The 16257-nt window shown below is 49.3% G+C and overlaps 1 protein-coding gene across 2 annotated transcripts; it reads left to right on the top strand.

Annotated features, from left to right (window-relative positions):
• The first annotated feature begins 296 nt into the window (after positions 1–296).
• On the top strand, positions 297–14308 carry UAP1L1 (UDP-N-acetylglucosamine pyrophosphorylase 1 like 1). 2 transcript variants are annotated; one of them, XM_075170151.1, is made up of 9 exons: positions 297–624; positions 3856–4060; positions 4910–5085; positions 6189–6361; positions 7212–7405; positions 8278–8418; positions 9997–10182; positions 10957–11023; positions 11973–14308. In XM_075170151.1, the coding sequence occupies exons 1-9, from the start codon at positions 339–341 to the stop codon at positions 12057–12059; spliced, it is 1515 nt and encodes a 504-aa protein (XP_075026252.1). In that variant the 5' UTR covers positions 297–338; the 3' UTR covers positions 12060–14308. The 2 variants fall into 2 exon arrangements, with proteins under 2 accessions (XP_075026252.1, XP_075026253.1); XM_075170152.1 differs by lacking the exon at positions 297–624 and adding an exon at positions 3454–3650.
• Positions 14309–16257: the final 1949 nt, after the last annotated feature.

Genomic DNA, 16257 nt, shown 5'->3' with positions numbered 1-16257 from the left:
CAAGCAGCGGGCAGGGACCCCGCGGTGGCGGGGGACGGCAGGGTCCTGCGGGCCCGAGGAAGGAGCCGAGCTCGGGAAGCACACGTTGCCCGGGCGGGAGCGCAGGGCCGAGCAGGGAGCACGCTGCAGTCCGGCGCCCGCGGGACTCGCTGCTGCCGCCGGCCGGCTCCGCACCCGCGCGGGGCGGGGAAGCCGCTCCGGGGGCGGGGCCGCCATGTCATGACCCCGCCCTGCCCCGCCCCGCCCAGCTCATTCCCCGCCCCTCGAGACCGGCCCGCCCCGCCCGGTCCGGCCGGCGGGCAGAGGCCGGCGGGCAGAGGCCGGCGGGGCGCGGCGCCATGGGGCCGCCCGAGGAGGTGCGGGCGCGGCTGGCGCGGTGCGGGCAGAGCCACCTGCTGCGCTTCTGGGCCGAGCTGGGCCCGGCGCAGCGCGGGGCGCTGCTGGCGGCGCTGCCGCCGGGCCTGGGCGAGCACTGCCGGCTGGCGGCGGCGGCGGCGGCGGCCGGGGCCCGCCAGCGGGGGCCGCCGGAGCGCCTGGACGGCCGGATGGAGCCGCTCCCCGCCCGGCTGCTGGGCAGCGCCCGCCGCAGCGGCCCCGCCGCGCTGGAGCACTGGGAGGCGGAAGGTGAGCGGGGCGGGGGCCCGCCTGTCCCGTCCCGGAGAGGGGGCCCGGGGCTCTGGCCCTTGGTGCGCCCCTCCGGCCCTCGCCCTTCCGCCCGGGGGCTCCGGAGGGCGGCCGGGGTGAGGGCTGGGGCGGGGGGCACAGGGGTGTCTGTCCCAGCGCCGCCGGCCGCTCCCGGCGGGTTCCCCAGCGCGGCCCTACCGCGACTCGGTGCCAAAAATACCGAGGCTTGTCCTAAAAACCAGCCGGGGCTGTCTTAAAACCCACAGAGCGCGGCCTGGCGCCAGCGGGAATGGGCCAGGCTGGCTGGGTCCGGCCCTGGGCCCGGCCCATGCCCGGGTGCTCCGGAGGCACATCCATCCCTGCGGCATCCCGCAGAGCCTCGGCCGGTGCGGAGGCCGGGGCTGTTCCTGGCGAGGTCCCTGGGGCACAGAGCCGTGTCCTGCGGCAGCACCTTTGGGGTGGCATCCAGCAGCCTGCACCGCGGCACCGTGTTTTGTCGGGGAGAGGCGAGCAGGAGCCAAGGGTGACGGTGAGGCAGGCAGGGTGGGAGAGAGTTGGGAATATGGCTGTACCGCGGGGCCCGGAACACAGGCAGCCAGGTGCCCGGTGCACAGCAGGGGCTGTGGAGGCACTTTGGGGCTAAGACATGGAATTTTCACTCTTACCTGTTAAATACAGTGGCTGAGGCTGGAGAGCACATGGTCGGCAGGACATGGGGTAACGCAGTGCCTCGCAGGTGGAGGTGAAATCCCTGGGGAGGGTCAGAGCAGAAGGTTTGCATTGCTGCTGAAACAGGGAGCTGCACACGGGTGGTCTCCCGGACCACTAACAGATGCGAAGGCAGGTCTCATGCTAGCGCTGGTACTGGTGCAGAGCCCCATCCAGGCTGTGCCACATGCAGCGCAGGAGGGAGATGGGATCTGGGAGCAGAGTGGATGGATAGTGTGGAAGAAGCCTAGGAAAGCCCAGCATCCATGTTTTTTGGAGCCCGATAGATGCTGGTGGCTTTCCCTGGTCGCCCTGTGGGTATGTGAAAGATGGGGGTGATGAGGGAGGCGGTGGCTGGATGTGGGGTGCTGTGCTCCCCCCACACTACGTATGTCTTACACATAGCACCGTTAAAAAATAATCATAATAAAAAAAGGAAGCCAGAAAAGAACAGCTGTGGTTGGAGAAACACTTGCTTAAACTGTGGCAAGCGTCTGCACAGCCTTGACCCAAACCTACCAGGAAAGAGGTGGGGATGTGTGGGCAGGGGAGTAAAAGTTTCTGAACAAAAGCAAAAATAGAAGCGGCATGGTCACAGGGCAGAGGAGCTTTTCTGCCGTGTCAGACTCCGCTGATGGGGCTGAGCGGTGATGGAGGGAGCAGGAGAAAACTCTGATGACCCAGAGACCACATGTGCTTGGTCCAACCAGGGTTTCCACCAGCCATGCTCACATCTCCAGCTGAGGAGAGGAGGGTGTCAGCGCCCAGCCAGCACCATGGCAGCTGCCCACACGTAACCACTGGGTTATGGTAGGGGACCCGCTTGGATGGTGGTCGCTATCTTGTGTGAGGGTGTCACAGTGAGGAGGAAGGGAATCCACGAATCCTAGAGGCCTAGGGTCTAGGTCAGGGCCACGCAGTTAAATTAACAATTTTACTAAACTGGGTCCTTCGTCTTCTGCCCTGCCAGGCCAGTGAGGAGCCGGTGTATCTGCCCTGTGCCGCTGTCTGCAGCAGGGAAGGGAAGGCAAACTGCATGGGGCTGGCCTCACCTGCTGCGAGCAATGCTTGCAGGAGTCCAGAAGGTCTGGTGTGTTTGGGACCACTGGCACCGTGCACAAGTCACCTGGCCCTGAAGTCTGGATGGCCCTAAGCCACATCCGTCCTGCAGGCAGCGTTTCTTAATTTCTACCAGGAGAGGGGGACGCGGTTCTTCTGTTTCCCTTTGGTTTGTTTTTATGATCCAGTTTAATGCTGCAGATGGGAATCAGCCCTCGGTTTTATTTCCCAGATGAGGCCAATCAGGAGCAAAATTCTGTGCCGCTGAACGCGGGCAGTGCCGGTGTGCTCTGTGTCCCTGCGGACGTGGCCTCATCCCCAGGAGTGTCCCCGTGCCCCTGCACTGCATTTCCCAGTGGAGCTGGTGTCGCCGGCACAGGCTTTGCAGGGCTTGTGGGTCCCTGAGGGGACGCAGTCCAAGTCAGGGATTTTTTAGTCCCAGATGTGGTTAAAAGTTGAGTGTTTGTCTTCTCCTCGGAGGTTGGGGTGAAGCACGGACTGTCCTGGACCGCAGGGAGCAGTGGCAGGCTCGGCGATGTGCGGTACACTTCTTGCGTTAGGTTGCAAAAGGCTCTGATAGCTACCGTACAGCAGCAGAACTGCTGTGGCTTTTGACTTGGGCAGTCCCAGAGCTTACTGCATTCCTGGAGGAACGCAAAGTATTCCCTAAGGAAAATTCTTTCTCATAGTTGTCAGTCGTTACTGTGATGCTGGCTTGAAAGAAGGCAGGGAACAAAGACTGTGGGTGAGCTGGGTGTTTATTACATGGTCTGGTTCTTCCCCAAGTTCTGGACTTTCCTGGTTTGTCAGGAGAAAGGATATTGTTTTTAATTAGACTGTGGGAGTTGTGGCTTCTGCAGGGTTGGCTGTGTTATTAGTCCTGACTGCAGCTGAACAGAAGCTGGAGCCCAAGTACAGATAGTTGATTAAGGCAGATTCCAGAAATGCCCATGCTTTACTGAAGATGACAAGACTTCGCTTCTTTGGGATGTAGAAATGGTGGTGATAAGGAACCTCTGAAGGTCTCTAGTCCAACCCCTATTTGGAACAGGACTGTACCCAGCGCTAGGTCAGGTCAGTTATGGCTTTATCGAAGAAAGCCTTGAAAACCTCAAGGGAAGGACATCCCCCACCTCTCTGGATATCTTCCAGTGCTGCACCACCTTCCTAGTAAAGAGTTTTTATCTTAATGTCCAGTTTGAACCTCCTAGGCTGCAAGTCATGGCTGTTTCCTGTTGTTACACCGTCTGTTACTTTAGGTGAGGAAACTGCGTCAAAGAGGTGATAGGAATTTTTTAGTATTGTCTGCAGTATCAGATTTCTCTCTGAACTGCCAGCAGTGGGCATTGAAGTGGCAGCTTCTGGCTTCTGCCTGAGCTGTGCAGAAAGGCTCAGGAGAAGAGCATGGGGTGTTGGTTGCTTTTGTGATTCTTATGTGCCTTTGGGCTTCTTTCTTCTGTTCAGGCTTGCATCAGATCTCGCAGAACAAGGTGGCAGTGCTGCTCCTGGCTGGAGGACAAGGAACTCGCCTGGGAGTGAGCTATCCCAAGGGCATGTACAACGTAGGGTTGCCCAGTGGCAAGACCTTGTATCAGATCCAAGCAGAAAGAATCCGTAAAGTGGAACAGCTCGCTGGCCAGAGACACCACTGCAAGTGTGCCATCCCCTGGTAGGTGACCTGGAGCCACAGACCTACTGTGCAAGGGTCTTTATGTTGCAGTCTTGCCTATGCGTCTTCTAGAAGCACTTTGCTGGGTGCCGTACAGAGACAGTCGGGGAGAGGCTTTTGTCGGCAGGATTTGCGATGCCAGCAGCTGGAGGAGGGTGCGCAGGGATGGGAAGTGGCAGGTCTGTGTCTGCAGACCTGAGGGACCAAGCACTGCCCTTGAATCACAAACCAGTACCCTAACTGCTGTACCGTGCTGTCTTTTTCAAGCACAGTCCCTGACAACACTATAAACAGCACTTTTCAGTGCCTTCACAAGAGATTTCATCCGTTTGTGCTGTGCTTTCTCAGGTTCCTGCATGGAGGGAGAGACTGCCTAGAGCTCACCTTCCAAGACCCTCCACCTCCCCTTGCCCACAATTTCTGCCACAGCAAAAAAAAGTCTTCCCCTCGCACTAGTAAATGCTTGTCATGCTCCATTTTCAGGCCACCTCCTGCTGTCGTCGTTTACAGCTGGCTACTCCTAGCTTTCAAAAGCCTCCAGGCTTCAAAAGAGACTAGCTTTGTGCAAGGTGCAAAATATGAATTCCCTATGGGATGTGGCGGGTGAGAGAGAGGAAGGCACTGTGGCACGCTTCTGGGAATGTTTTCTGCTAAGCGTTCTTCGTTAGACTGTGAAGAGATACCTTTATGAGATCACTGCCTGGTCTGAGCCAGGGTTTGGGAAGAGCGCATACCGCAGGGTACTGTAGTGTCTCTCGTTTAATACTCTTGGGTTTCCTCCCTTTTGTGTTCCATTTGTCTTTTGCTTTTACTTTTCTTGCTCATTGCTCAGCACCCGTTCCTACCCAGGTACATCATGACAAGTGAGTTCACGCTGGGGCCGACAGAGGAGTTCTTTGTAGAACACGACTACTTCAACCTGGATAGATCCAACGTGGTCATGTTTGAACAGAGGATGCTGCCGGCTGTCACCTTTGATGGGAAGGCCATCTTGGAGGAGAAGGGGAAAATTGCTATGGCTCCAGGTACCCCGCTCTTCACCCTTACATGGTACAGAAATGTAATATGTGTTGATAATTGCTACTCGCCATCAACCAGCCTTGGCACACGGAGCAGTCTTTGGAGGTCAATGTTAATGCTTCTGATTAGCATGGGAGGGTTCAGTTAAATGTTTCAGGCTGGTAATCAAGAGTGTAGCCATCTCTGTTTAGTTCTTGCTGGAGATTTGCCCACAGCATGTGGTTTTTATCAAAGCCTGGGAGTATTGGCAGGATTAGAGGTGGGGCAGCTGCAGTTTAGGAACAACATGCATCGACAGGGCTGTGTGTGAGGTCCCTGGAGTGCTGCCTTCCAGGCGTGAAGCTGTCGGGAGCTGAGGTCCCGTTCGAGGCTGATAGCTGGAAATGGGTAAAAAAGCAGCAAGAAGATTAACTCTTTCCAAAATGATTGCAATGTCTCACCTAGTAAAGTTCTCCTCTTCTCTTAACCTGGACATGGTAAGAGACTTGGTGAAAGCAGCCTGATCGGGGCTTTGTTGCAGTGATGCGGTTTTGCAGCTGCAGAATGGTTTTCCTGAGCTGACAGGGGTGTCAAAGGAGGAACCGTGAAAGGGTGATCCGTGATGAACAAATGTGCAGGTGTCTTTTGTGCAGCTGCAGTTCAAGCCTTTAAAAAGGCATTGGGAAGTTGCGGGGCGAAGGTAAACAGAGAATAAGATTTATTTAAAACTCAGCCTGGAGAAAAAGACTAAAATATGCTTTTGCTCTGCACTGGAAGAGATGAAATGTAACAGGCTTTTCCCACCCTCTGCATAATGTTTTGCCCTTTAGTGTTTCCCTCTGAGGATTTTCAGGCTTCAGAAAGCCTTGTAATGCTTCTCTGTGAGGCTGATCCCCATGGTCCCACTCTGCAGGTGAGGGAGCTGGGGTGTGGACGGGAACAGGCTTGCCTGAACTCTGTGGCAGAGCTGGAAATAAAATCTGGTAGCACTGACTCTTGGCTAAAAAGCATTCCCTGCTCTGCTGTTAAAGAAAGCTTGTTCAGGACTTTCAGCTTTTGCTCTGTTAGCCATCAAAAACCTGCAAAGTCACTAATTAACGAGGGCTTTCTCTTTTCTCTTGCATTGTAGATGGCAATGGTGGCTTATACCGTGCTTTGGTGGATAATAAGATCTTGGACGACATGAAGCGGCGTGGAATCCTGTATGTCCATGTATACTGTGTGGACAATATCCTTGTGAAAATGGCAGATCCAGTCTTCATAGGCTTCTGTGTTTCCAAAGGGGCAGATTGTGGTGCAAAGGTGAGGCTGTGCTAATGCTGGGCCATTTTAGCACAGGGAGTTAAGGTCTCGTTATGCTTGGAAGCTGCTGGCTAGGGTGAGTTTAGATGAACTGGGGTGTTCAGACTTCTGCTCAACAGCGGCTCGCTCCAAGCAGAGGAGCTGCTTGCTGCCTGCGTTGCATTCAGAATCCCTACCTGTGGGTGTCCTCCTCCCCTCTTCCCAGAGTACTGTGGAAAATAAACTTCAGTTAGAGCAGGGGCTGTAGCTGCACAGGAAACTACAAACTGGAATTGCTTCCCCTTTATGCTCTGCCCTTTCTGCAAAGGCATTTGGGCTATCTAGAAGCTGTATTGGACTGGGTTGTGTTTTATAAATGCACCTTTAAGTCTAATGGAGGCATTCCTTACGCGCCATTGTGGAAGATGGGGAAAGCCAAACCAGCCTGGTTTTGTCACCCTAAAGCAGCAGGTGCCTGAGGAGAGATTTATATTACTTTAATTTATATTACTTTAATTAACACTGTGCGTGCAAGCAGGGAGCTGAAGGCTAATCGCTGCAAACATTTTTCACTTAATGCCAGGTCCCGGTCCTGGATAAGAAGAGTGCCCCATGGTATGCCGATTTCTTTTAACTGGTTTGTCTTCTGAGCAACTGTGCAATTAAGTGGTCGAGTACTGCGTTTTACGCCCAGTTGTTGGGCAAAATGTGCCTTCAGGCTAGTCTGTACACCTAGGACTGCCCTGCCCGTGCTCCTGAGGTGCTGTAGGATCAGTGTGCAACAGTCCTGTCGGAGCGTTTGTGTGTGGGAGTTGGAATGGTGCTGGGGTTTTCTTCCTCCTTGTCATAGCCCTCTGTCCTGTGGCTGCAGGTGGTGGAGAAGGCCTACCCCACAGAGCCTGTTGGGGTGGTGTGCTCTGTGGATGGGGTCTACCAGGTGGTGGAGTACAGTGAGATCAGCCTGGAGACTGCGCAGCAGCAAAGCCCTGACGGGGGACTGATGTACAGCACTGGCAATATCTGCAACCATTTCTTCACAGTTGAGTTCCTGCAGATGGTGGCCCAGTAAGTTCCAGCAGACCTGCCAGGCAGCTGTGCAGCCCAGCTAAATGCCTCCAAGAGCGGGTGTTCCCGTTTCCCATTCTGTAGTTTCAGTTATGGGTACCTCTTGCTCTGCTCTTCACCTCCTCTCTCCTCCAAACTGTTCAAAACAGCTGTGTCCACTTTCTGACAGCCGTAGCGTACTCTTCAGCCCTTACCCAATGAAGAGGTTGCATGCTTTGCTGTAGCTAAATCAACCAAGATATACCAGTCCGTGACCTTCCTGGGCCTGCAAGGGTGAGCAGCCACGTGGGCTGCAGTGTGGTCAGTGATGTGATACAGCCTCACACTGCATCACTGCTGCAGATGGCAGTGATGCAGCCCCACACTGAGGATTTTCAATGGGAATGCCACCCGTGCCATCCCTTGAGACAAAAGAGGTTGGGGGAGAGGGTGAGGCTGGGGGAAGACTCTGCATCTTGGTGTTGGGAGATGGGGATGTGATACTGGACATTCAGTGAGCAGCCGTACGACCTTCCTGAAGAGCTTGATCCACCCTTGTGTGAGGGATCTGCTCTGCTGCGTTGTCATCAGGGTCAGATAACAATTTGGGTTACCTTTTTTTATCTCTGCCTGCAATTTCAGCTCGACACTAGGTCCTCCCTCTCCTCTTGCTTTACCCTGTCGTGTCCCACTGGTGCAGGGAGTGCCGCTTGCTGGGCTGCTCTGCTCAGTGAAGTGTTTCCTGGATGTGACTTTGATCGATTTGGAGAGAGCAACACCCACAACAGCTGAGAGATGACCCAGAGCAGTAATAAGCCATCTGCTTCCCAGGAGTGTACTACTTTTTTTAAGTGGGCGTGAAGTAAATAAACTTGTTTCTTGTCCTTTTGCAGGAAATATGAGCCGCAGCTGAAGCATCACGTAGCCATAAAGAAGGTGCCCTACATTGACGAGGAGGGAAATCTGGTAAAACCGCTAAAACCGAACGGGATAAAGCTGGAGAAGTTTGTGTTTGATGTGTTCCAGTTCTCTAAGTTAGTGGCAGACATGATTTTATTTTTTTCCTCCCTTTCTCAATGTTTGTGTGAATGACTGTAGGTTGTAACAGGCCTTGCCAGGGAGCGTGTGGTTTGTGGGTGGCTTGTTAGAAAGGCTTTTGGATCTACACCAAGTTCCACAACAGTAACGCCGCAGGCTCCGAGAGGTGCGGTCACAGGGTGCTCGGCAGCAGCCAGGCTTGCTCTGACCGTGCCCCCAGAACTGTTCGTTCCGCTGAGGATGTGTTGGCTGGCCCGGCCTCTGCCAGCCCTGTGACAGAAAGACAAAAAAGGAAATCCAGTGCAAAGCCAACTTTTAATACAAGCCTATGTTGGACTCGCAAAAATCGGGTCTTTCAGGATTGTGGCTTCCATGGCAACTGCAGCTCTGGTTACGTTTTTGGTGCGTGTTATGCCAGGGCTCAGCTCACACCCTTTGCGCTCAGAAAACAGGTTGCTTAAGCACCGTGGGGCCAAGTTACTGTTGCTGTGGGAACTGTCAGTGTTGACTTGCTAAGCTCTAAAACATAGCTGAGAGCGCTGTGCCATAATGTTAGCGCAGTCAGGGGTACTTTGTGTTTACGGAATGTGGGATTTTAATAATTTAGGAATTTAGCGTAAGTGTTCTTATAAAACCTATTTTCTGAGGTCTCGAATTCAGCAAAGATTCTGTTTCAGCCTTAAATAAATGGCAAAAAGAGACCTCAGGCAAACTGAATTATCTTCGTTTGGGGATAGTATTTTTGTTTTTAGAAGATTTACTTTAGGATTGAGAGCTCAATGTTTGAACCAGTCTCCGTTTCCTGACGTGTAGTATGTCAGGAAGTATCATACCAAAGGCAAAACCAGTGTGATGGAAACAGTGCCGAGTTCTGAGCTTTGAAAGGACTCATTTGCAAGCAGTGATTCCTTGTGCTTTTTTAATAATACTGCAAAACCAGCTTGGCAGCTGCTCTTCACACGTGAAATGCAGAAACGCACAGCTGCTGCTGTGGCATTTTTTAATTTGCATTCCCATTTCTGGTAAAACAGCTGTACTTAACAGTCAACTGTGAATCCTCCCATATTGCTTATTCATCCCTGGGAACTGGTGTCCTCAGCTGATCCTTGCCTACGGACTCCCAAGTGGAGTGGCCATTTCTTGGAGCAGGGGTGTGGTGCTCTGAAGTGAGCCGCACAGCTCAGTGCTGTGTCCGAGCTTCAGGCATCTCCTGCCGTGCTCTTAGCTGAGACTTTTTGTCCATGAGCCTCCTAGTGCCTGTAGAGGCTTCTGTGGGATCTCTCCAGAACTTTGCTTTTCCTGTCACCTGTGCACAGCTCTAAGGGGTCGTGAAGCTGCTGTTTTGTTCCCAAGGAGACTGGGCTTCTTGTTGTCTTTTTCTATCATACAGCCCTGGTACTTCTTTGCTCTTCAGATGGGAGGTGGGCTTTCCTTAGCTTGACTGCACTAGGCTGCATACGTTGCTGATCCCTAAAATATACATGAGCCTTTCCCCAGGAAAGTGGTTGTTATATCAACAGGCTGAGGGCTAGCTTTGTTTTTCATTATCATTGTTTTCTCCCCTTCGCTGGTAGGAATTTTGTGGCGTTTGAAGTTTTGAGAGAAGAAGAGTTCTCGCCACTAAAAAATGCAGACACAGCTGACAAAGACACTCCTACCACTGCTCGGCAAGCCCTCCTGGCCCAGCATTACCGCTGGGCTCTCAAGGCTGGGGCCAGATTTCTGGATGAAAATGGTTGCAGGATACCAGAAAAACTCAGGTACGAACCTCTCTGACCTTCTCCGCAGCTTCTTTGCCTGTGGCTGCCCAACCATGCCAGCTAGCTAACGGCATGTACTGTGCTCTACAAAACCAGGCATTGGTTTGATCACAGGGTGACTCAGCATGATTTTCGTTCAGCTGGTCTTTTCTGAACATGCAGAGTAATGTCTATTACAGCTCCTGCTCCATTAGTGATTGTGAGTGCTCTAGACAGTAATGCACAGTGCTCTGGGCTTTATCTCTGGCAGAGATTCCTGCTCTTGGGGTTGTGAGTTGACTCCTCCTATAGTAACTTGTTAGGCAGGGGCAACATTTTCCATCATTCTAGATTTAGCCAGCCCAAGGAATTGTTATTTGTAGTCCTCACCGGCTTTTCTGAATATGGCCCCAGTGCTTAAAGCCCAGCAAGATTCTTAGATGGGCTTAAGGATCAGCTATTATAGCCATTACCAGTTCAGATACTTCCTGCATCATGGTGAATGGGAAGCTGCTTTTACTATTACTTCATCAACTCATAGTTTAATAAACCCACAAGCTGTTCATTTTGCTTGAAAAGCACCTCTATAAAAAACGATGTTCTTGTTTTGATGAGAAATATTTGGGACCTGCTAATTCCCTTTTATTTTCACACTTTGTGTTCGAATAATGTCTGCTGCATGTGAACGTAACAAATGTCTTATCCTCCTGGATATCCTGTTCTTGACGATCTTTCGAAGAAGATGCACTGGTTTTTAAGCATAGCAAGAAGTTAATCCTGTGTTCTCTTCTTTAGTCTCTCAGGAACTGAAGATCCTCCGGCTGTGTGTGAGATTTCTCCGTTAGTGTCTTACTTTGGAGAGGTGAGAACAACTATCTATGGAGGTATTTTTAAGAGTGTGCAGGTATGCATCTGATTTCCTTCCAAACACAGGGGATTTCTTTAGCCTGGGCTTGCTGAGAAACGGTAGGATCAAGGGAACTAGGACTTGGGCTCTGTGTTACATTTGTGGTTTACTCTTCAGCAGTTTGTTCACTCTCTGTAGAATAAGATCTGCAACAAGGCTGCACGGTTTCATTTAGGCTCACAAGTACTTTGAGATCTTCTGAATGAAAAGTCCAGAATATTCAAATTACAAAATCCATGGGGTCACTGTATTCGGTTGTGTGCTAATTTGTGCCTGTCTCCCACAGTGAGTGAATACTGAATGAGAAGTGCGATACGTGCATTGCCTTTAGAGAAACCACATCTTAGAACAGATTTCTCAAGTTTGTCCCTCTGAAAATAATTGGTCCTGGGAAAGCTGCTTCCATTTAGTAGTGAGAAGAGGAGCTTCCCTGTGTTGGACAGACAGGGTGAGAAATAGTGGGTTGCAGGAGGATATGTAGGCACTGTGGGGAAGGGCGTTCATAAAACTTTACATCTTTGTTAGGTTTCTGCGTGCAGGTAGCAAACTCATTGCAGTCAATGCATTGTAAGAACAAAATGAAAACAAGGCAATTTAAGTTGACTTTTCTATGCTAGGTTTATTCTAATGTGAGTTAAGGACACACCTTCCCATGCTTGCCCCTCCCCAGGAAGCTAGTTTCTGAGATCCATTGTTTTACGGTTCATTGGTGCCTCTCCTTCATAAACCCCAGGCTTTTCATCTCTGTCGCTGGGGAAACTGTTGCTGTTGTCTGTCCTTCCCATGACTTTTTAACTTTGGGTAGTCAGTCATTCTTTGAGGACGTTACACAGACTTAAAAATAGTGCAGGTAATCAGTCTGATGCATTTACGACCTAACGGTACTATTTTCATACATTCTCAGGGTCTGGAGGCGTACATGAAGAACAAAGACTTCCCTTCTCCCTTTGTACTTGATGAAAACAAAGGGGAAATGCTACAAAATTCTTGAAGAGGAGAGAGGCCTTTCTGCCTCAAATCAGATATGTGTCTCTCAGATCCATTATAAGAACTGACATTACTCAATGTCAGTGTGAAGTGCATTATAAAAGAAATTGCTTTGTAGTATCGGATCGATGCAGTTGTGTTTACACACACGTACGTGCTCACCAGTTCTGTTTGGTAACTTTGAAGGCTATTCCTTTTACCTCGGTCTGTTTTGTAAACTTGGTTGTGAATGAAGATTAATACCTTCTGGGTACCAAACAGATTTTATATTTCTTATTTGCTGTGCATACGAATACGTAAAAGAGCCAGTCAGGGCCTAATAAATCAGCTTTGCATTCAAGAAGATTAAATCTCTTCGGTGCCTTCGGGTAGGTATCTTGTTTGTGCTGGTGGGATTGGGTTGGTTGTTTTTGATTTTGTTTTTAAATTGTGTGCACAGCTGAAGAATCAGTTTGATCCGTTTTTTCCCTAATCCTGTGCTGGTTAGAAGATCCAATTCAGCAATTGCATCCTCTAACCAGATCATACAGAGGAGTCTGCTGTAGGTAGGGATGCTGCTGTGTGTAAGCGTTGCTTGAGGTTTGGACTCCAAAGCAGAACAGACTAGTTTGCATATCTAGGCTCACTGGTGCCATTCCAAGAAAACGTAAGTAAATATGCAGTTTAGACTGATTGCTCTTTACAGCTGTAGTGACCTGATTTTTTTTAATTAAAAAAAAGAAAAAGACGATGAGCCATTTTTTCACAACAACCCTCTGCTCTTCCTGTCTATAACAAACATTTATTTTACTTTTCATTTTTCTGTTTAATGTATACCATATCCCTGAAAGGGAACTCTTTTAAAGTACCTGAAAGTAATAAGAGGAACAAATCCTGATGGTAGAATTTAATGTTTAACCAAAACCAAAAAGACTTAATCCCAGCATAACCAGTGTACACAGTAAAACACCAGCCTCTGCTTCTACAGTTTGTGGCTAGGTAGTTTTCCAGCACACTTTCGCTTATGAAATAACTCTTTACATACCTTCCTTTTAAATATATTACTAACCATAATGTAAAGATAAATGTCAGCTAATTAAGGATGGTAATTGCCAGAACATATGTAGCCTGTGAACTCAGCCCTGGCTGAGGGATCCCAGGGTGGCCACAATCCAGAAATGAAGTTCCTGTTCAGCCTTTGGATGCTGCCCCGGCAAGCTTGTGCCGGGCGGGCACCTGCCTGCTGCAGAACCTGCGTGGAACACACCAAAGTCATTTCACCCCTTGTGAGGATGCTTCAGGTGCACTGCTGGGTGGCCTTTGCTTGAGGAGCACTCTATGCTTTTCCCCTAAATTGGGTGTTAAGGAAGGTGGCGAGGAAGATGCCTCATCTGGAATGTTGTTATTTCATGCATCTGCTTCTACTGAGGAATTGCTGATGCTATTTTATTAAGCATAAATCTTTTAAATAACTTATGTGGCTTTTTGTAATTCCTGACGTGAAGCTGTATTCAGAATGTTGGGGAAGTATAAAAATGGCTTTGAGAGCAAATACAGTTTGTAAGTAGGCTCGTTTTCCAAAGAAAGCATCTAAATGTCAATGGCAGAGTTTTCAGGTATAAAGTGTATCTGCATGCACATAAGTAATGAGTCTTTTGCACATGCAAACCAGCTAATGACAGTTCTGATTACCTCATTTTGCATGTGCAGCCAGTAATTCCCATTTTTAGTATAAATTAAGCATTTGTCCTTGACACTCAATTCTGTAATTTTTTCACACAGTGTTTCTAGGGGTCATTGCATTCCTGTCAGTCAAGTTTTATATCTGAGAACAAATTGTGTTGTATCTTTGTGAGTATTGCTTGCCAATTCAGGCACATGCTCATTTTAAATTGCACTGTGCTATAAAGAAAGGATATTTCTTTTGGTCTTTCTAAGTGCTTTCTCTTTTGAAACTTTAGTTCCTCTGTGCTTTAATCGTGTGTACACTGAGCTGCTGACATGGTTTTTAGAGGTTGTTTTCAAGGAGAACGAGAATGCTAAATGCCTTGTCTGATGGGTTTTTTTCTATGACTCCTCACATTTTAAACTGGAACATAGAAAGAATTTTGAGAGGACTTTAAAAAAAAAAAAACAACACTGTCCTGTATGTGACAAAGTAATTCTAGTATGCATTATGAAATGAAAAAAGTACCTGAAACAAAGGGAGGTCCCATAGTACTCCAGAAACTTTTGGATACCTAAGCATTTTTATAATAAAGATGTTTACTGTGATTTCTATGTGTCTGTCTGTGTTTCTTGTTCATGAGGAAAATACTCTTGTTGTCTTTGTCCCTACACGTCATGGGTGTTGTCACCACAGCTGCAGGACACTGGGACAGTGTCACTGATGGCATAGCTGGAGGCTGCAGTGCCCACGCTTCAGATGTACAGGGGGATGTGGAACTTGGCAAAGGGTAATTCCTGAGGGGGTTTGACATTGTGGGAGGTATTTTTTCATCAGAAAACAGAAGACTGTTCTTGCCTGCAATCGTGGTTTGTTTTTTTTTTTTTCCCAAGCTTTTCAACTCTGGTTTACTGAGGGGAGGGAGTTTAATTGTGGGTGGTGTGTGTTTTTCTTTTATTTAAAGTAGATTTGAGTGATCTGGATCTGAGTCAGGCTTTCACAGCTGTTGTGTAGGTAATGAGCACTCGCTGTGGTGCAACTTTTGCTTGTCTTCCCATTGACAGGCACTTTTTAAACAGGGCTCTATTTATAGACCAATCAGTAGGGGAAGTTAGTAATTTTTCACAAATGACAGATTGTCCTCTCTTTTGGGGGTTTAGTGCTGAACCCAGCAAAAATCAGAAGTCGATATTCTTCCTTCCTTACTTCTTTCACCCCATGTTTCTCTCTTGGCACCCATATGAAGGCTGCTGGCATTTTTAATGTGTTTCTAAGATACATGAATCAGTAGTTTCCTGCGATAGGAAAATAAATACCAAAAATGAATGCATGCTTCAGGCTTATGTTAAATTGTTTCTCCACTTGTTTATGGGGAGTGTTCATATCTACCAGAATTGTTTGCTTGCTTAGCTTTTTTAATCATTAAATGCTCAGAAAAACACCTAATTTTAGTCTTAGCTGGAAATCTAGTATGAGGCAGATTCCAAATTTAAAGGCTCAAATGATGCATGTTAACTGAATAGTTAGGCACAGCTGAAGGTGTATTCAGTGCCAGCACTTAAAGCAGCTGCTTCAATGCTTTCTTTTTCCTGTTGGACTATGAAGCTAATATAGAAGTAATGGTTATTACAAAACCACAGTCATGTGGCTCTGAACGTGTACGTCACTGAAGAGCTCTCTTCCCTATTCCTCTACACCCACTGGTAACGTCCCTCCTCTGCCTCTCCTCCTTCTCTGAAGATGCAGAGAACTATTTGCACAGGGAGTGACGAAGGGCTGGGGGTCTGTAGAGAAGCAGGTGAGGGAAGGAATTGTGTGGGACAAGTGATCCTGCTGAGTACCAAAATGCAGTGCTAGATCTTGTGGAAGGGTTTATTTACATTACTGCTTAAGTTGCTTTTTACCCACTCACACGCATCCTCTCACAGATTTCAGTTGTCTACTCTCAGGCCCGTGTTCCCATGTTGTCTGAGGACGAGGGATGCCGGCTGTCAAATGTGTCTCTGGTGTTCTCACTGGCAGGTGATAATGACATTAGACAGCTCTTCTCTGTCCCCTGGGACTCAGCCGTTGTTTGGGGTTTTCCTTTGCTGTGCTCACCTTGCTGGTGGGCTGGCAAGAGAAGCGATGGTGTCTGTGGTGCATCCTCCTCTCATCAGGGTGCAGTGTCTTGTGCTGCATGGCTGGTGCTGTGGCCTTACCAGAGCACGGTTCTCCAAGCTGGATGGGAGCTGCACCTTCCTGAGCTCGACGGATGGGAGCGTGCAGGCCCTTAATTGCGTTGTTTCTCCTGATGACTTCCCACGTGCACATTTCCATTTATTTTTCTTTCATGCCAGTACTTCTGTGACTGGTCTCTATATTATAATCTCACAACATAGAGGAAAAGTGAGGGCTCCCAGCCTCTCGTGTCTCATTTCCCAGCCGGGCAGCTGAAGTCTTCCCTGGGCAGGACCTGGGTACGTAGTGAGAGTAGGTAAAGTGAGGGCCAGCAAGGGGAAAGAGCGGAAGAAATTCGGCCCCAAAACCCCACCAACCCTCTGCCCGAAAGAGGCGC

The sequence above is a fragment of the Calonectris borealis genome, chromosome 21, assembly GCF_964195595.1.
Source record: "Calonectris borealis chromosome 21, bCalBor7.hap1.2, whole genome shotgun sequence".
Classification (NCBI taxonomy): Eukaryota; Metazoa; Chordata; class Aves; order Procellariiformes; family Procellariidae; genus Calonectris; species Calonectris borealis.
Note: the sequence above shows the minus strand (reverse complement) of the source record. Positions and strands in the feature narration are given on the sequence as shown.